General features: G+C 35.8%; 1 protein-coding gene across 2 annotated transcripts in view; it reads left to right on the forward strand.

Annotated features, from left to right (window-relative positions):
- The first annotated feature begins 4,668 nt into the window (after nt 1-4,668).
- sgcd (sarcoglycan, delta (dystrophin-associated glycoprotein)) overlaps nt 4,669-22,007 on the forward strand; it is a 38,551-nt gene continuing 21,212 nt past the window's right edge. Inside the window, exons 1-2 of one of the 2 annotated variants that reach the window (XM_028467412.1) lie at nt 4,669-5,004; nt 11,738-11,923. In XM_028467412.1, the coding sequence (XP_028323213.1) occupies nt 5,002-5,004; nt 11,738-11,923 (189 nt within the window). In that variant the 5' untranslated portion in view covers nt 4,669-5,001. Of the gene's footprint in view, nt 5,005-5,242; nt 5,548-11,737; nt 11,924-22,007 lie in introns of those variants that run through there. The other variant, XM_028467413.1, reaches the window with a different exon arrangement.

Genomic DNA, 22,007 nt, shown 5'->3' on the forward strand with positions numbered 1-22,007 from the left:
TATAGATCATTTAGTAGATTTATAGATTATTTAGTAGATTATATATCATTAGTAGATTTATAGATTATTTAGTAGTTTATAGATATTTAGTAGATTATAGATCATTTAGTAGATTTATAGATATTTGTAGATTTATAGATCATTTTTATAGATAGATTTATAGATAGATTTATAGATTATTTAGTTAGATTTATAGATCATTAGTAGATTTATAGATTATTTAGTAGATTTATATAGATTATTTAGTAGATTTATAGATCATTTAGTAGATTATAATTATTTAGTAGATTTATAGATTATTTAGTAGATTTATAAATCATTTAGTAGATTTATAGATTATTTAGTAGATTTATAGATTATTTAGTAGATTTATAGATTATTTAGTAGTTATAGATTATTTAGTAGATTATAGTCATTAGTAGATTATATTATTTAGTAGATTTATAGATTATTTAGTAGATTTATAGATCATTTAGTAGATTTATAGATCATTTAGTAGATTTATAGATCATTTAGTAGATTTATAGATTATTTAGTAGATTTATAGATTATTTAGTAGATTTATAGATCATTTAGTAGATTTATAGATCATTTAGTAGATTTATAGATCATTTAGTAGATTTATAGATTATTTAGTAGATTTATGAATCATTTAGTAGATTTATAGATTATTTAGTAGATTTATAGATTATTTAGTAGATTTATAGATCATTTAGTAGATTTATAGATTATTTAGTAGATTTATAAATCATTTAGTAGATTTATAGATTATTTAGTTAGAGTAGTAGATTATAGATATTTAGTAGATTATAGATTATTAGTAGATTTATAGCATTAGTTAGTTAAGATTATTAGTAGATATATATTTAGTAGATTTATAGATCATTTAGTAGATTTATAGATTATTAGTAGATTTATAGATTATTTAGTAGATTTATAGATTATTTAGTAGATTTATAGATCATTTAGTAGATTTATAGATTATTTAGTAGATTTATAAATCATTTAGTAGATTTATAGATTATTTAGTAGATTTATAGATCATTTAGTAGATTTATAGATCATTTAGTAGATTTATAGATCATTTAGTAGATTTATAGATTATTTAGTAGATTTATAGATCATTTAGTAGATTTATAGATTATTTAGTAGTTTATAGATTATTTAGTAGATTTATAGATTATTTAGTAGATTTATAGATTATTTAGTAGATTTATAGATCATTTAGTAGATTTATAGATTATTTAGTAGATTTATAGATTATTTAGTAGATTTATAAATTATTTAGTAGATTTATAGATTATTTAGTAGATTTATAGATTATTTAGTAGATTTATAGATCATTTAGTAGATTTATAGATTATTTAGTAGATTTATAGATCATTTAGTAGATTTATAGATTATTTAGTAGATTTATAGATCATTTAGTAGATTTATAGATTATTTAGTAGATTTATAAATCATTTAGTAGATTTATAGATTATTTAGTAGATTTATAGATTATTTAGTAGATTTATAGATTATTTAGTAGATTTATAGATCATTTAGTAGATTATAGATTATTTAGTAGATTTATAGATTATTTAGTAGATTTATAGATCATTTAGTAGATTTATAGATTATTTAGTAGATTTATAGATTATTTAGTAGATTTATAGATCATTTAGTAGATTTATAGATTATTTAGTAGATTTATAGATTATTTAGTAGATTTATAGATTATTTAGTAGATTTATAGATTATTTAGTAGATTTATAGATCATTTAGTAGATTTATAGATCATTTAGTAGATTTATAGATCATTTAGTAGATTTATAGATTATTTAGTAGATTTTTGATCATTTAGTAGATTTATAGATTATTTAGTAGATTTATAAATCATTTAGTAGATTTATAGATTATTTAGTAGATTTATAGATTATTTAGTAGATTTATAGATTATTTAGTAGATTTATAGATCATTTAGTAGATTTATAGATTATTTAGTAGATTTATAGATTATTTAGTAGATTTATATATCATTTAGTAGATTTATAGATTATTTAGTAGATTTATAGATTATTTAGTAGATTTATAGATCATTTAGTAGATTTATAGATTATTTAGTAGATTTATAGATTATTTAGTAGATTTATAGATCATTTAGTAGATTTATAGATTATTTAGTAGATTTATAGATTATTTAGTAGATTTATAGATCATTTAGTAGATTTATAAATCATTTAGTAGATTTATAGATTATTTAGTAGATTTATAGATTATTTAGTAGATTTATAGATCATTTAGTAGATTTATAGATTATTTAGTAGATTTATAAATTATTTAGTAGATTTATAGATCATTTAGTAGATTTATAGATTATTTAGTAGATTTATAAATCATTTAGTAGATTTATAAATCATTTAGTAGATTTATAGATCATTTAGTAGATTTATAGATTATTTAGTAGATTTATAGATTATTTAGTAGATTTATAGATTATTTAGTAGATTTATAGATCATTTAGTAGATTTATAGATTATTTAGTAGATTTATAGATTATGTAGTAGATTTATAGATCATTTAGTAGATTTATAGATCATTTAGTAGATTTATAGATTATTTAGTAGATTTATTAATCATTTAGTAGATTTATAAATCATTTAGTAGATTTATAGATTATTTAGTAGATTTATAAATCATTTAGTAGATTTATAAATTATTTAGTAGATTTATAGATTATTTAGTAGATTTATAGATTATTTAGTAGATTTATAGATCATTTAGTAGATTTATAGATTATTTAGTAGATTTAAAGATTATTTAGTAGATTTATAGATAATTTAGTAGATTTATAGATCATTTAGTAGATTTATAGATTATTAGTAGATTTAAAGATTCTTTAGTAGATTTATAATTATTTAGTAGATTTATAAATCATTAGTAGATTTATAAATTATTTAGTAGATTTATAGATTCTTAGTAGATTATAGATCATTTAGTAGATTTATAGATATTTAGTAGATTTATAGATCCATTTAGTAGATTTATAGATTATTTAGTAGATTTTATAGATCATTTAGTAGATTTATAGATCATTAGTAGATTTATAGATTATTTAGTAGATTTATAGATTATTTAGTAGATTTATAGATCATTTAGTAGATTTATAAATTATTTAGTAGATTTATAAATTATTTAGTAGATTTATAGATCATTTAGTAGATTTATAGATCATTTAGTAGATTTATAGATTATTTAGTAGATTTATAGATCATTTAGTAGATTTATAAATCATTTAGTAGATTTATAGATCATTTAGTAGATTTATAGATTATTTAGTAGATTTATAGATTATTTAGTAGATTTATAAATTATTTAGTAGATTTATAAATTATTTAGTAGATTTATAGATTATTTAGTAGATTTATTGATTATTTAGTAGATTTATAGATCATTTAGTAGATTTATAGATCATTTAGTAGATTTATAGATTATTTAGTAGATTTATAGATCATTTAGTAGATTTATAGATCATTTAGTAGATTTATAAATTATTTAGTAGATTTATAAATTATTTAGTAGATTTATAGATCATTTAGTAGATTTATAGATCATTTAGTAGATTTATAGATTATTTAGTAGATTTATAGATCATTTAGTAGATTTATAGATTATTTAGTAGATTTATAGATTATTTAGTAGATTTATAAATTATTTAGTAGATTTATAGATTATTTAGTAGATTTATGATTATTTAGTAGATTTATAGATCATTTAGTAGATTTATAGATCATTTAGTAGATTTATAGATTATTTAGTAGATTTATAGATCATTTAGTAGATTTATAGATTATTTAGTAGATTTATAGATCATTTAGTAGATTTATAGATCATTTAGTAGATTTATAGATTATTTAGTAGATTTATAGATCATTTAGTAGATTTATAGATCATTTAGTAGATTTATAGATCATTTAGTAGATTTTTATATTTGGTTGTTCTACAAAAAAATCAGGAAAAGTTAAACCTCTTTTGTTTATAGAAAGAGGATAAAAACATTTGTGACCACAGGGGGCGACAGTTCCAACTTTAAGGTTTGATAGTAAACAATAAAACAGAGAAGAAGAGCTCTCCTAAGGGGCCTTTACGCTCCCTTAAACAGTGTGCTGACATGTTATGGTGGCTGAAGTTAGAGCATAGCGGTCATTTCATCCTCAGGGTTTGTGAGTCTGTGTTTACTAACTTTTCTCTGACTCTTGTGTGAGTTTGTAGGTTTATTTTTCACTTTGTGTATTTGTGTTTACTCTTGTTTTCTGTTCTTTTGTGTATTTTTTATTATACTTTTGTGTGTTTTCCTTGTTGTATTGTGTGTTTTTGTCGTTGTGTGTGTGTGTTTTCAGTTGATGGACGATTAGAAGGGGAGTGTGTAACAGCTGAAACAGTGTTGTGTGTAGTTGTGTGTTGTTGTCACGCCAGACAATGACGGCTTTTATTCCCACATGGTGAACATTCCTGCTGTGGGCGGAGTCAGTGGGAGGAGCTTCTGTTGGCTGCTGGACACATCTTAGCTGGACTTAGTGGATGATGATGATGATGATGAAGGGTTGTCCATCCATGTCCTCAGCTGACCTAGGGGGGGCGCTGTCCTGCTCTGTGTGTTGGTCCACAGGAAGTGGATGTTTGCTGAAGGTTCTACTTCCTGTTCCTGTTGGTGGATGTGATGAAGGTCCATGGTGTGAACGTTGGTTACTATGGAAACAGCTTCCTGTGTAAGACCACATGTTTGGTCAGAGGTGGGAACAGTCCCAGCAGCAGCTGTTCTTCACCTGAGAGGAGGAGCTTAGAGAGGAAGCCCCGCCCCCTTGAACTTTAGGCCACAGCCTGCAGTGTGTGTTTCTAAATCAGTGAAGAAGAAGAACAGACTGGAAGCAGAACCACTGAGGAGGAGTCACACACTGAAGCTCTGAGCACACACACGTTTTGGACTTTCAGCAAAACTCAGAGGAAGGAAAAACAGAGATGGTGAGTTTAAAGTCAGGATGTGGGCGGAGCTCAGGGCTCACAGCCTGTCTGTGTTTATCATCAGCTAACACACACACACACACACACACACACACACACTCAGAGATGAGGAATGTCTAGTTTCCTATTTCTGTCCCAGTAACACATGGTTCCACTCTGAGTCTAGAACCTAAAAATAGTCCTGGAGCTGCTGCTGGGGGGGGATGGGGGGGGATGGGGGGGATCTCCACGTCTACTGTTCCTGTGTTCTCATATAGTCTGGTTCAGTAATACCATCTGAGCTGGTTCTCAATCACTGGTCCATGTGAATCTGTGAACAGTTCATAAAGGATCAATAGTTCTATAGTGTGAGAACGTCTCAGTGACAATCGGAAACGCTTATAGCTGGTGTTCTAACGCAGCTGGTGACCGTGTTACCTGGTGACTGACCCTGAGATTGTGTTCCACTAAAGTACTATAGACCAGGGGTTTTCAACCTTGGGATCAGGACCCTATTTGGGGTCACAAGACACTGGGAGGGGATCCTCAGATGCCTTTAAGAAACTAAGGATATTTTCTGAACATTTTTATTCCATTTTTGCTTATTTTTTTAGCATTTTTCTACAACTAAACCAAACTCACCATATTTGAACATATTTTTCATCACTTTTTCTTTCTATATTTTTGCTTCTTTTGATATATTTTTGCTACATTTCTTTCATTTCTGACACTTCGACATCACATTTTAATGACTTTTCTGCACATTTTCTCCACTTTCCAGACATTTTCAGCACTTATAAACTTATATATACTGGTTTATACTGGTTTATATTGGTATATACTGGTTTATACTGGTTTATACTGGTTTATACTGGTTTATACTGGTTTATATTGGTATATACTGGTTTATACTGGTTTATATTGGTATATACTGGTTTATACTGGTTTATATTGGTATATACTGGTCTATGGTGGTTTTCACTGTGTTCAAACCAGCCTCTCATTGCCCGATCTGGTTAGATCTGTGAAGCTAAGCAGGTCTGGTCCTGGTCAGTAGATGATGGAGACCACTGAGAACTCCAGGGGCCTCAGTGAGGGACAGTCACCCCAGTGGTATCTGTCATTGTGTCCTTGTGCAAGGCACTTCACCCACTTTGTTTAGTATGAATGTAGTGTGTGTGAGTGTTGGTGGTGGTGGGAGGGGCCGATGGTTCATTATGACAGCCTCGCTTCCATCAGTCTGCCACAGGGCAACTGTGGCTACAATAGTAGCTTACCACCACTAAGTGTGGAGTTAATGAATAATGCCTTAATTCTGTAAAGTGTTTTGTGTGTCTATGATGAAGGGTTATATCAAATCCAATGCATTATTATTATTATTGTTATTGTTATTGTTATTGTTATTGTTATTGTCATTATCGTTATTGTTATTATTATTATTATTATTATTATTATTAATAATAATATTATTGTTATTGTTGTTATTATTATACTGTCTATAGTGGCTGGTTCCACTGGTGTTTTTGTCAGTGATGAAGGTCGTCTCCTCCTCTTCCTCTCAGACGCTCTAGGACAAACTCAGCTGTGTTGTAATATTAATAGGAACAGAGAGGGAGCAGTACACCTCCCTTTGTGTGTGTGTGCGTGTGTGTGCGTGTCCTCTTCATTCTGTCGCTTTGAGTTTACACTCATATACACACACACACACACACGGGATAATGTGTGTGTGTGTAGTTTTATTGCTGCTGTTGATATATTGAGACCTGAAGTTGTTTTTCAGTTTGCAGTTTATTCTCTTTATTGTTCTTCTTTTTCACCTTCTAACAATATTTTACTTTTGGTTGTTGTTTTGTGTGATTCTTTTGGCTTTTGTGTTTGGATCTTCTGGGGCTTGTACTCTGAAACTAGATAAATATATCTGTATCGTTATGGGCCTGTACTACAAAGCTAGATAATTCTATCCTGGATTTATGTCCGTTAGCTTCAGCTAACCAAACAGCTGTCCTATGAAGTACGATATGAACTCGTTAAGTTAACCAGGTGATTTCAGCCTGGTTACGGGCACGCTCCTGTGACAGGGGGCGGAGTTAGCAGTGTCAGAAACTGGTAATATGTTGTTTGAAATCACAACAAAAAAGGGAGGGGATTATTTTCAAAATAAAATACAGACAGGAATTTGATACCGTGCATGGCCTGATAAAAAAAAATATATATATACTGTATATATGGGTTTCACATACATTATAATTATTGCATTTATTCATGGTGGAATCACACATATGGCGGTGGGGACTGAGGGACAGCAGCGGATCAGACACACATCCAGGGTTAGTGTGTGCGCACTCCTGCAAAGGGGGTACATTTCACGGTACAACAGACGCTGTCCTTCAATCTGCATCGCCGCTGGTTTTGCTGCGTATCTGTTGCAACAAGGACTCAGAAGATCCTGCTAATTCAGGTGTAATCACATGATATGTAGATATATGTGATTCAACCATGCATAAATGCAATATAAGTTATTTGTGACATTATGACATACAGTTTTCAAAGTGCTGGGATTGGTCCATGTGTGGTATCAATAGAAAGGTCTGGTCCTCCTGAGTCCGAATATGTGCTTGGTCTTTGGGTAGAGTCTGGAATGGACCCACTGGAGGACCCAGAATGTGGGTGTTTTCCTCAGTGTAACCTCTGTCAATTTGCCTTGAACAGAGAGTATTTTATTTTGAAAATAATCCCCTTCCTTTTCCGTTCTGAGTTCAAACAACACATTAACAACTGCAACACATTTAGAAAAGATCAAAACAAATGAACAAATATGGAAACGTTCGTGTGTTTTTAGTGTGTAGTGTGTGTAGTGTGTGTAGTGTGTGTAGTGTGTGTAGTGTGTGTTAGTGTGTGTTAGTGTGTTTGTGTGTGTGTAGTGTGTGTAGTGTGTTAGTGTGTTAGTGTGTTAGTGTGTTTGTGTGTGTTAGTGTGTGTTAGTGTGTTTGTGTGTGTGTAGTGTGTTAGTGTGTGTGTTTGTGTGTTTGTGTGTGTTAGTGTGTTTGTGTGTGTTAGTGTGTTTGTGTGTAGTATGTTACTGTGTTTTTAGTGTGTAGTGTGTTTGTGTGTGTGTAGTGTGTTAGTGTGTGTTAGTGTGTTAGTGTGTAGTGTGTTTGTGTGTTTGTGTGTAGTGTGTGTTAGTGTGTTACCCTGCGCTGCAGCAGACAATGCTAGTCCTTAAAGCGCTCTAAAGCTAACACGTCTCTCAGTGAATCTCTGATGATAAACGAGGCTTCTTGGCAAATCTGAGGAATGTTTGTAGAAACCCAATGGCTGCACAAAGGGCGGGAAACGTCAGTTATCTGCATCATCTCAAGCTTTCAATGTTCTCCTCATCTCTTCCTCTGCAGTTAAAGCTCAGAGAAGCTCAAACCGGTTCCAACCAGCTTCAAACGAGGTGGACTTAATTATCTGCAGTTTTTGTCGAACGTTTGGAACTCATTTTAGTTACAAAATTATTTTATTACTTTTTATTTTTATTTTGTTTGTGTGTCTTATTGTTATAAGTTGTATTATATTTTCTTTTGAACTTTTGCTTATTTTGCATCTTTAAAAATTGTTTTTTTTCTTTGACATAAATTGTAAAATAGACAATATTTGAACATTAAAGGCATTTAAAAAGTAATAATTAATCCTATACTGATTGTGTATTAACATTTATTGAGAAATAAATAACAAAGTGACGTTCAATGTTTTTTTAAATAATTGTAATAATTAATTGTTTAACTTTTTAAGGGAACTCTATAAGGAGAAGTTAATGTAAGTTGACTTAATGAACTTTAATAAACTTTAATGTTGAACACAACAAGTTTTATTTGATTCTTATTTTAATAGAAAGTCCAGATAGTGATAGTGATGGAACAGTTGCTCACATCCTGTGAACATCCAGCAGATAATCAGCTCTGATTGAGTCCATGAACTCAGCGTGATGCCTTCAGGGAACACTCTCATTCCCGTGTGTGATTGAGGTCTGTGGGGATTCATTATAGGATGATTCCTGTTTAACCAGTGCAGCACACGCTAATGCTAACACATCTGTTAGCACAGCAGCTAGCTACGCTAATGCAAGTCGCAAAAATGTTATGCATTTTGGTCTAAAAAATCTGATATTTTTACCAATTGTTCCGTCACACTGTACATTTAAATAGTTTTTGAAATATGGACAATTTAGTGAGGTGGTATGTGTCTTTATTTTTCTTTCATTTTCAGCTTCCAGTATTTATTTAACACAGTGACCAGTTGAACCAGGACATCGTTGGTCTTTATGGACACTTTGTAACCTTTTCCTGATGATCTTTGCTTTAATTACAATGATACAATAATGTCCACCTGCTGCTTTCTATTTCCTTCCATACTAATCATGGTGACATTTCAAAATAAAGATCATTCCTGACAAAATAAAAGGTCAGTAAAGGTTGCAGAATTTGCAAAAATCTAGTGCACCAGCGCCCCCAAGTAATAACCCATTACGAGATAGGAATTGCCAAAAAATTAATTTATCGTAGAATTACCGACGAGGTTCAAAATCACTGGAGATCATCTAGAGAAGTGGGACACAGAAAATTAACCATGGATTTTTGATAAGTTTTACGGTGTTTGCAGGGCGGAGCCAAGAATCTTGGCCAATTTTTTTATTTTAAAAAAAAAAAAATTATGCTCCCATTTTCACATACAAAGTCAGATTTGTGTCAAATGTAAATCAGTTAATTTTAAACTCTCGGCCCTAAACCAGCTCAATGTGAAAAAACGGAAATTGGTGCTACGACTACTACTATTACTACTACTACTACTATTACTACTACTACTACTATTACTACTATTACTACTACTACTACTATTACTACTACTATTACTATTACTACTATTACTACTATTACTACTACTACTATTACTACTACTATTACTATTACTACTATTACTACTACTATTACTATTACTACTATTACTACTATTACTACTACTATTACGACTACTACTACTATTACTACTACTACTACTATTACTACTATTACTACTACTACTACTACTATTACTACTACTACTATTACTACTACTATTACTATTACTACTATTACTACTACTACTATTACTACTACTACTACTATTACTACTATTACTACGACTACTATTACTACTATTACTACTACTATTACTATTACTACTATTACTACTACTATTACTACTACTATTACTACTACTATTACTATGACTACTATTACTACCTTTATTACTACTACTATGACTACTATTACTACTTTTACTACTATTACTACTACTACTATTACTACTACTACTACTACTACTACTACTATTACTACTACTACTACTATTACTACTATTACTACTACTACTACTACTATTACTACTACTACTACTATTACTACTATTACTACTACTACTATTACTACTATTACTACTACTATTACTATTACTACTATTACTACTACTATTACTATTACTACTACTATTACTACTACTATTACTATGACTACTATTACTACCTTTATTACTACTATTACTACTACTATGACTACTATTACTACTTTTACTACTATTACTACTACTACGACTATTACTAGTACTACTACTATTACTATTACTATTACTACTACTATTACTACTATTACTATTACTACTACTACTATTACTACTACTACTAATACTACTACTATTGCTACTACTACTATTACTACTATTACTACTACTATTACTATTACTACTATTACTACTACTATTACTACTATTACTACTACTACGATATACTACTACTATTACTACTACTACTATACACTACTACTACTATATACTACTATTACTACTACTACTATTACTACTATTACTACTACTATTACTACTACTATTACTACTACTATTACTACTACTACTATTACTACTATTACTACTATTATTACTACTACTACTATTACTACTATTACTACTACTATTACTACTACTACTATTACTACTACTACTACTACTACTACTACTACTATTACTACTACTATTACTACTACTACTACTACTACTACTACTACTACTACGACTACTACTACTACTATTACTACTCTACTACTACTATTACTCCTATGACTACTACTATTACTACTACTATTACTACTACTACTATTACTACTATTCATACTACTACTACTACTATTATTCAAATGAGTACTACTATTACTACTATTACTACTATTACTACTATTACTACTACTATTACTACTACTATTACTACTATTACTACTACTATTACTACTATTACTACTATTACCACGACTGTTTGTAGGTGAAACATTTATTGACTGTCCTAAAGAGCATCTTTTAATCTTTAATATGGAGCTCATTTTAATGATGATTCAGAAAATAAAACACCTTTCATTCACTTTAGTTTGTGTGTAGATGAAAAATAATAAATGATGGGAAAGTTTCTCTGATTGTGATTCATTGTGATGAGTCGTGATAAATCATGACGAATCGTAATGAATCATGATTACTTGTGATGTGTGTGTGTGTGTGTGTGTGTGTGTGTGTGTGTGTGTTGTAGATGACCCAGTCCTCGTGTGTGTGTGTGTGTGTGTGTGTTGTAGATGACCCAGTCCTCATGTGTGTGTGTGTGTGTGTGTTTTGTAGATGACCCAGTCCTCGTGTGTGTGTGTGTGTGTGTGTGTTGTAGATGACCCAGTCCTCATGTGTGTGTGTGTGTGTGTTGTAGATGACCCAGGACGTGTGCTCTCACAGGAACAATGTCCACGGCTCAGATAAAGCTTTACTCTATAAAGTAGGGATCTATGGCTGGAGGAAACGCTGCCTCTACTTCTTCGTCCTGCTGCTGATGATCCTCATCCTCATCAACCTGGCCCTCACCATCTGGATCCTCAAGGTCATGAACTTCACCATAGTAAGTCCCGCCTCCTGCTCTCAGGGCTCCGCCCCCTGCTCTTTGAATGTTTCATGTTTTTAACCTCCTGCTCACAGGATCACGTCTGTCTGATAACAACCTGTGTTCTTCATCATGTATTCATGTTAGCGTTAGCATTAGCGTTAGCATGTGACTCTGATCTCAGGGCTTCATCATTTCTGCTGAAAAGACGAAACAAGCGACATTAAAAGATTAACGATGTTTACCTTCAAAATAAAATAAATGCGCGCGCGTGTGTGTGCGTGTTACTAATATAACACAAAGCAACAAAAGCAGACAAAAAAATTCACTAAAAACCACAACAACATAACGTACAACAGGAAGTAGAGCTTTCACAGTGAGTTTCAGATTAAAAGCTTCTCACACTGCACGTGCACACAGGAAGTGCATGTGACGCTAATAACAACAGGCTTGTTCTTCACCTCAGGTGGTGTTATTAGAAGCAGTGGGAACATTTTATCTTTCCTTTGTCTCCGTACCATGTTTTACATCTTCAGTAGTTACACACACACACACACACACACACACACTAATCCGTGCACAGATGAAATGAAGAGCGTATGAACGTCTCGGAGCTTTAAAAATGCTTCAGGATTTATTTTGGAGATCTCATGTTTTATTCACCGCAACAAGCACGTCTGTCTGTGTGTGTCTGTGTGTGTCTGTTTGTGTGTGTGTGTGTGTCTGTGTGTGTGTGTCTGTGTGTGTGTGTGTCTGTGTGTGTGTGTGTGCTGTGTGTGTTGTGTGTGTGTGTGTGTGTGTGTGTGTGTGTGTGTGTGTGTGTGTGTGTGTGTGTGTGTGTGTGTGTGTCTGTGTGTGTGTGTGTCTGTGTGTGTGTGTGTGTGTGTGTGTGTGTCTGTGTGTGTGTGTGTGTGTGTGTGTGTGTGTGTGTGTGTGTGTGTGTGTGTGTGTGTGTGTGTGTGTGTGTGTGTGTGTGTGTGTGTGTGTGTGTGTGTGTGTGTGTGTGTGTGTGTGTGTGTGTGTGTGTGTGTGTGTGTGTGTGTGTGTGTGTGTGTGTTCCCTCCTCATCAGTATTCCTGGCTCAGTGCGGCTCGTGTGTTTTGGGGAATGTTTGTGTGACCTCAGGCTGAAGCTGAGTGTGTGTGTGTGTGTGTGTGTGTGTGTGTGTGTGTGTGTGTGTGTGTGTGTGTGTGTGTGTGTGTGTGTGTGTGTGTGTGTGTGTGTGTGTGTGTGTGTGTGTGTGTGTGTGTGTGTGTGTGTGTGTGTGTGTGTGTGTGTGTGTGTGAGCGTCTCACACTTTAATTCCTTTTTTTTTTTTTTTTACTTGTCTGCACATGATGTCAAAGGTCAACACCACAGGAAGTGCAATCATTATGAGACAGCAATGCATGTTTTGTTATTGCAATAAAATAAATTGATTTATTTTATTGCTTAATTGTGACCATCACCAGCCCTCCCTAAGGAAGGGTAAGAAATCTTTTATTATAGGGAGGATATAAAAAGGGAGAGCAGTGTTACACCTAAGTGGAGGGGGAGGGGGATGGGGAGGGGAAAGGGAGCAGGGAGGAGAGACTCAAGACAGGAAATAGAAAAGGTGGGGAAGAATAGATGAATAGCATATGTGCACAAAAAAAAAAAAACGCTACTGCAAGCCCAGGAACTGCTTTAATTCCACTGATGATGCTTTTATTTTTAGTAGGAAGTGAGCAACCAAACACGTGTGTGTGTATATTGATATTTGTAAAATTCTGTGTATAACCTTTTTCCCTTTTATAACTTCATTGTAAATGTTGTTCTACACACACATATATATATTTATATAGTGAAAGACTATTTTATCTTTATTTTATTTTTATTTTTTCAATTATTTTTATTACCTTTTTCCAACAGTTTTATACAAATCACTTACATGTATACAATTTTTACATGTATGAATGTAAACAGAAAAGGTTTGGTGTTATTATAATATTTTTTTTAATATTTCATCTTATTGTTTTGCACATGACAAATGTAGCTACTTTTTAACATTTAATCTTTTGGTATTTAAATGTAAACTGACCATATGACATTTGTTAAATAATTTAATATTTAAATGTAACTATTGTAACAAACAATGTTACTATTTTGTGGTCTTTTAATAGTTTATTTTAAAAAAAAGGAACAAATAAAAACACATTACACAACACTGACAATCAAAAACACAAAATAAGATAGAATTTAAAAAATATCAGAATTCCCTCAATTCGGCCGAGCAGATGGAGACGCGTTTCACGCATGCGTTGAAAGGATTGGGTAGTGACACCACAGCTATATGCGGCTCCAGCGCACTCCACCACCGCACGTACAAATCCGTGGTCACATGGGGATAGGCTCTCCAGTGATTGGCTCTGGTGTGCACGTGCCTACAGTGTGCAGTGATTAATTAAGAAGTATTAATCAGGGGCTTTTGCCTTTATTGTTATATACCGTATATTTTTACATAACCCATCCTGGGGAGCAGTTAGGGGTTGAGGGACTCGCTCAACATCCCACAATGATTGGCTCTGGTGCACACGTGACATGTTTTTGCTCCAATTTTTATGAAATAATTTATTAACGGTATCATTGCAATCTAAACAAATTTGAGATCGCACACCATTGGACCAAGCAGCAGCCACACACACACACACACACACACACACACACACACACATACACACACACACACACACACACACTGACAGACATTCCTTGCTTTTATAGAGATTTTGTGTGTGTTTGTAATTATTTTGTGTTATTTAATGTTTTGTAGTCTTTAACGATAAATTCAATTCAACTTTATTTGTATAGCGCAATTTACAACAAAGTCATCTCAATGCACTTATCAAAATATAAAATTCATAATAATAAAGAAAAAACCCAACAAGATCCACATGAACAAGTATTTAGTGACAGTGAGAAGAAACAATTCCCTTTGAACAGGAATAAATCTCTGTTAGAACCAGGTTCAGAGGTGGCAGCCATCTGCGTGGACTGGTTGTGGTTAGTAGACAGAAGGACCAACAGAACAGGATAGAGAGATAGAACATTAGAGTGTTCCAGACTAGTTGAGCCGTGAACCACAGATCAGGAAGTGACATCATCAGCTTCACCTGAAACAGAGCAGAGAGAGAAGAACGAGGAGAAGACACTGACTGCAGAAAAACATGATACATTATTATCAAGTCATCATGTGTTGGCCTTGGACCTCACTCCCAGTGCCTAGTCAGCACTTATTATAATGATGATCAATCTCTTCCTGTTTATTGATAACAGTGACTTTAAGGTCTGTAAATGTGACTGTTTATAGACGAGTCCATGTCTGCTGTAGTGGTTATGTTATGATTCAGTATGTTTATGGGGCCGTACATGTGGCCCCCCAGGCCTGCAGGCGTCCCTGTGTATGTTCAATACACACTTCCTGTGTGTGTGTGCAGGTTAACACACACTGTGAGGAAGTGTTCTCACACAGACGATTGTGATGGAGTGGTTTCCTTAGTGTAGATACCACAGCACGCCTCACACCTGTGCTCATCTACCTCCAGGTTTAAAATGTGCTGCTGATTCTCATTCCTGTCACACTGTGGATTAAACTGTAAACGCTCCCAGTTAGTGCAGGATTTCCACTCTCCTGATCTCCATTTGCTCCTTTAGAGCCTGCGGGATCAAGGGGATCGGGGGTTGGGTGTCTCCCCCACTCAGGTTTATCTGTGGATGATATGAAAGGTTGATCCTGGGAAAGTGCTTTTCCTCTGCAGCGTCTTCATGTGTGTGTGGATTTGTAGTGTTTTGCAGCTGCAGAGGAAACCTGCAGCTCTTCATCCTTAGGCGCTGTAAAACACACACACACACACACACACACGCACACACACCTCTGCTGCTACTCAGGGGGGCTATAATTGGATTTAGGTATTTATACTATTACAAATATTATTATTAAACTATTATTACTATTACAATTTTTAAATAATTATTGAATATTTGTAAAATAATAAAGCTGCAGTATGTAAGTTTTTTGGTGTTAATTGGACAAAAATCCATAATCATCTTATTATATTGTATTGCATATTGTAATATAAAGTGTTGTGAGTAATCAGTGAATCTCTGTAAATTAGAAATACAGGATCGTGATTCTGGACTTCAGCCAATCAGAGATCTGCCTACCAATAGGGCGATCCATGAGCTGTTTTAAGCATTACTATTGGCTGCTTGAGCTGCTCGTCAAAAGTCAATGTGTTCCTGATCTGACAGTAGGGACAGTCCCATGGCTTTATATTGTAGACACAGCGTTACGCTGCAAAGCAAGAGGAAAAAGGAAGACAGAGGTGGAAAAGTAACAGAATAAAGTGACAAACGTGTTCAGGAGGAACACACACACACACGTGTGTGTGTTCTGATCAGCTGTGACTCTTACTGTGCACACAGCATGTTCTCATTCGGGAGGTCCTGATCAGTCCTTTGATTATGAGAATTGGTCGATACTGAGTCCTGATCTGATAATTCTGTAATACATTAACATGACCGTTATTTATTTTATTTACCTCATTCAACCCTAAACAGACACTTCTGTGATGTAACGATCAATCAAACAACAAATTAAAAAAAAATATTTATAAAAATGAATAGTGACTCATCTTAAAATACCATCAGACAAGTTAACAAATAATAAAATAAAAGTACCACAGTGTAAAGTAAGGCCAGTAATGAGCTTTTAGGAACTATTAATGTTTAATCATTTAGTTTCACTGATTAAAATCTATGTTTTTATTGATCAAAAGTATGATAACTTCATTTTGTTGGTATTGTAGGTTTAGATCATGTAAAGTATGAGCTGTTTATTAAATAAAGTGTGTGAGATCTGTAGATCAACTTTTTTGATCATGTAATGTATGTTATACACACAAGGAATTTGACTTGTTGAACTGTTCTCTCTATTAATATAAACATTAAATAATAACAATCAACTAAAAATGTATAAACAGTAGTTAAAGACTAATATGTGCCAAACTAATTAGGATAATAACAATGATAATAATGGCAATAATAATAATAATAATAATACAATAACAGTGCAGTAGTTTAGGTGAACATTTAAATTCAATAGTATACGTACAGTTTGTTCCCATTTGAAACAGGTCTGACACTCTTTGACTGTTTAACGTTGATTTATCGATAAAGGTTAATGTACAACACACCTGTACCTGCTGCTGTAGGTGCTTGATATAGACATACTGTAGTAGATTGACTAGGATGGTCTATTCTCACACACAAACACGCTCTCAAACATCTGTGCACAGTGCACACACACACTAGCATCAGGCTAGTTAGCATCAGGCTAGTTAGCAGAGATGCTAACGATACATTTGTTCTCTTCCAAACAGAACAAATGTTGTAAAAACTTTCACAAACGCGTGAGAACTTGTGTCTAACTCTCCACCTCCGCTCTGCATCCAAACAACAGACAGGCTCCTCCTCTTTTTGACACAACTTCTGCTGTGTCATCATGTTCTACTAGTTCTGCAGCTTCACAGCTTTCGGATCCATATACACCGTAACCATGGTAACCAGAGCGCTACTGTTTACCTTTGCAGTGCAACATCGAAAAGGCTCCGGTCTGACATAGTGCAGCGTAACGTTCTGAACGTTGTGTAATCAATACGGCGGTATATTAAAAATGTATATCATAATGAACTTAAATACCGGTATTTGGTATGACCCGTTATACCGCCCACCCCTATAATGATAATAAATATACATATATATCAGAGTCTCCAATAGCACAAGATAACATTCCTACATTTGTTACTAATCTATATAGAGTTCCACAGTATGCACATGCACAAGAAGAGTGGTAAGTTTAGCTCAGGAGGGGCGGGGGAGCGTCTCATGATTCTACATACTGCAGCTTTAAGGCAAGGCAAATTTATTTATATAGAACATTCATACACAAAGCAAATCAATGTGTTTTACAGAATTAAAAAGTGCAACAGAAAACATTTAACAGTTTAAAAATCAATAACAACATTAAAATAATCAATAAAACATCAAAAACTGTGATTTAAAAATGTTTCCATGTGATGCTGACGTCAGCTCTGCTGCAGTTTGTTCCACAAAATAATATTGAAACAGTAACACTTAAAAACTGAGTTTGATAAAAATATATTTAAACAAATACAAGACCCACAATAATAAACGTATAAACATAACATGGCTACCAGCCCTACTGTTCTGTTCTTGGTCAGTTCGTTAAGTAATCCAATAGTGTGAGACAAACTATCCTCCTCTTAAAGTTCACGGTGGAATCCATCTGAGAGAGTTCTGAGAGTTTGGCTCCTTTCGTCGTTGACTGCGGTTTTCAATAGTGCTGCCAACGTAATCCAACTTTGTGATAGATCAGGAAAATGCCTGATCAAATCAGCAGAAGACCTGATATCATTTACTGAGGTCCGTGTGTGTTTAATAAGTCTGTGTGTGTCCTTGTGAAAGTCTGCATGTTTATGCCTCTGTCCATCCACTTTTTTCATTATATCCATGTCTTTTAAGGCTCTTTTTAAATAGTCTAGACTGGAGTCCGGGCTGCTGCCATCTTGGATTATGTCGTCACCAGTGCGTCATCAGCGCAAGTCGCGCAAGCGCAGAATGACTAGAATTGGCATTAGGAATTATGTGTTTACCAGGTCAGGTTAAAGAAGAATTCATTTTTATTCCGCTTTAAAGATGAATTAGTTCCCATGTAAACGTGGTCATTGTCCCTTTAAACCCCCCCGTATTTATCTCACCTCCTCCCTATTACCATCTCTGAAAGCCCTCTTCTTATTGTTCAGGATGGCTTTGATGTCCTCTGTTACCCAGGGCTTATTGTTATTGGAACATTTCACTGTCCCAGACTGTGAAACCTTTTACTCAAAGGTTCGCTCACCTTTGCTCACGCAGTGAAGCGCCGGAGGAGAGGAAAAAGAGCTGGTGCGGCCGACGCACACCGTTACCTAGGATATTCCTCTCTAACGTGCGCTCACTGTGTAACAAAGTGGACGAACTCCAGCTGCTGTTGGGTAGAAACAGAGACTTCTCCTCATCTTCTGTTCTGTGCTTCACGGAAACGTGGCTGTGTGGAGCGGTACCGGACTCTGTGCTGCAGCTGGCCGGCTTCCAACTTCACAGAGCGGATGCGGAAAGGTGGAGGAATCTGCTTTGATGTGAACAGTAACTGGTGTAACGACGTGACAGTGATCCTCCAGCACTGCTCTCCTCACCTGGAATCCTTGATTATCAACAGCAAACCCTTCTTTTCTCCCCGTGAGTTCACTTCATTCATCCTGGTTGGTGTGTACATCCCACCGTCAGCTGATGTGTGTGAGGCACAGCGCACACTCGCCGACCAGATCCTGTGCATGGAGCTTGGTGACTTTAATAAAGGGGACCTCTCACACCAGCTCCCCAAATATAGACAATTAATTACATGTCCGACCAGAGAGGAGAAGACACTGGATCACTGTTACACCACACTAAGCAGTGCTTATCACGCTGTTTCCCACGCTGCACTGGGCCTATCGGACCATGTGATGGTCCACCTGATTCCTTCATACAGACAGAGGCTGAAGCTCTGTAAACCTGTGGTGAAGGAATCTAAACAATGGACCAGTGAAGCAGTGGAGAAACTCCAGGAGTGGACTGACTGGGATGTTTTCAGGTCTGTGAACAGTTCTCTGGATGAGTTTACAGACGCTGTGACGTCCTACATCAGCTTCTGTGAGGACAGCTGTATTCCATCAAAGACCAGGGTGAGTTATAACAATGACAAACCCTGGTTCACAGCTAAGCTCAGAGGGCTGAGGGCAGACAAAGAGGTCGCTTTCAGGGGTGGAGACAGAGCCAGGTACAGAGAGTCGAAGTACAAGTTTGGAAAGGAGGTGAGAAAAGCCAAACGTTTGTACTCAGAGAAGTTACAACATCAGTTCTCTGCAAATGACTCGGCTTCTGTCTGGAGAGGCTCAGGCAAATTACAAACTACAAGCCCAGAGCTCCTGCTGCTGCTAACGACCTCTACCTGGCCAACAGTCTGAATGAGTTCTATTGTAGATTTGACAGACAATGGGACAGACTTGACTCCTCCCCCCTCACACCTCTGACCAGCCTCACTCCAACACCTTCACCCCCCACATCAAAGCTACAGTTTCACCCCAGCTGCCTACAGAGGCTCTCTCCCCTATCTTCCCCACCTCCCCCCCTCCCACAGAGACACCTTTCTCCATCAAAGAGAGAGATGTGAATAGACTTTTCAGGAGACAAAACCCCCGTAAGGCTTGTGGACCGGACTCTGTCTCTCCTTCTACCTTAAAGCACTGTGCTGATCAGCTGTCTCCAGTGTTCACAGACATTTTAACATCTCACTGGAGACATGCACCGTACCAGCCTGTTTTAAGGCCTCCACCATCGTTCCTGTCCCTAAAAAGCTGAGGATCACAGGACTTAATGACTACAGACCCATCGCTCTGACATCTGTGGTCATGAAGTCCTTTGAACGCCTCATGCTCTCCCACATCAAGGACATCACTGACCCCCACCTGGACCAACTGCAGTTTGCTTATAGATCCAACAGGTCTGTAGACGATGCTGTAAACCTGGCTCTCCACTTCATCCTCCAGCACCTGGACTCCCCAGGCTCCTACGCCAGGATCCTGTTTGTGGACTTCAGCTCTGCTTTCAACACTATAATCCCAGCTCTCCTTCAGGACAAGCTTTCCCAGCTGAACGTGCCAGACTCCACCTGCAGGTGGATCAATCAATCAATCAATCAATCTTTATTTGTATAGCGCCAAATCATAACCAATGGTATCTCAAGACACTTTACAGTAGAGCAGTCTTAAGGACGGACTCTTCATTTTATGGATACACACATATGCATATATACGTATATACACATACATATGTATCCCACACCCAACATGAATTCATCATGGCGGCAAGGAAAACCTTCTGTTAAGCAGCAGGAACCTTGTGTGGATCCCATTCCTATGATGAACAGCCATCCACGTTATGCTGTGTTGGGTGTGTGCAGAGGAAAGGGTGGAGACAGAGTTGTTGAGACTCTGTAACTCCACACTGAGGATCCCACGGACCTGCAAGACAAAAGCCAGAAGGAGAACAGGAGCAAACACACAAGGGAAGAAGCAGACATAGAGGGAGTGTTTGAGAGAGGAATGGGACCCTCTACGCTCCCTTTCTAACCTAAATGACCTCTCTCTTAACGCCCTCTCCAACCTCTCTCCAACCGATCACAGACTTCCTGTCTGACAGGAAGCAGCACGTGAAGCTGGGAAAAACCATCTCTGCTCCAGGACCATCAGCACTGGATCTCCTCAGGGCTGTGTTCTTTCTCCTCTGCTCTTCTCCCTGTACACCAACAGCTGCACCTCCTCTCACCAGTCGGTCAAACTCCTGAAGTTTGCAGACGACACGACCATCATCGTCTCATCTCTGATGGAGACGAGTCTGACTACAGGTGGAGACAGACCGGCTGGTGTCCTGGTGCAGCCAGAACAACCTGGAGCTCAATGCTTTAAAGACAGTGGAGATGATAGCAGACTTCAGGAAGAACCCAGCCCCCCTCACCCCCCTCACCCTGGGAGACTCTACAGTGAGCTCTGTGGAGAACTTCTGCTTCCTGGGGACCATCATCACTCAGGACCTCAAGTGGAAGCTGAACATCAGCTCCCTTATCAAAAAAGCTCAGCAGAGGATGTACTTCCTGTAGCAGCTGAAGAAGTTCAGTGTTCCAACAAAGATGATGGTGAACTTCTACAGCTCCATCATCCAGTCCATCCTCTGCTCCTCCATCACCATCTGGTACCTGCAGCTACGGCCAAGGACAAGGCCAGACTGCAGCGTATCATCCACTCTGCAGAGAAGGTCATCGGCTGCAATCTGCCCTCCCTCCAGGACCTGAACCCCTCCAGGATTCTGAGGCGTGCAGGAAAGATTGTGGCCGACCCCTCCCACCCCGGTCATAAACTGTTTCAATCTCTCCCTTCTGGAAGGAGGTTTAGGTCCATCAGGACCAGAACCTCCAGACACAAAAACAGCT

The sequence above is a fragment of the Gouania willdenowi genome, chromosome 14 (genome assembly GCF_900634775.1).
Source record: "Gouania willdenowi chromosome 14, fGouWil2.1, whole genome shotgun sequence".
NCBI lineage: Eukaryota > Metazoa > Chordata > Actinopteri > Blenniiformes > Gobiesocidae > Gouania > Gouania willdenowi.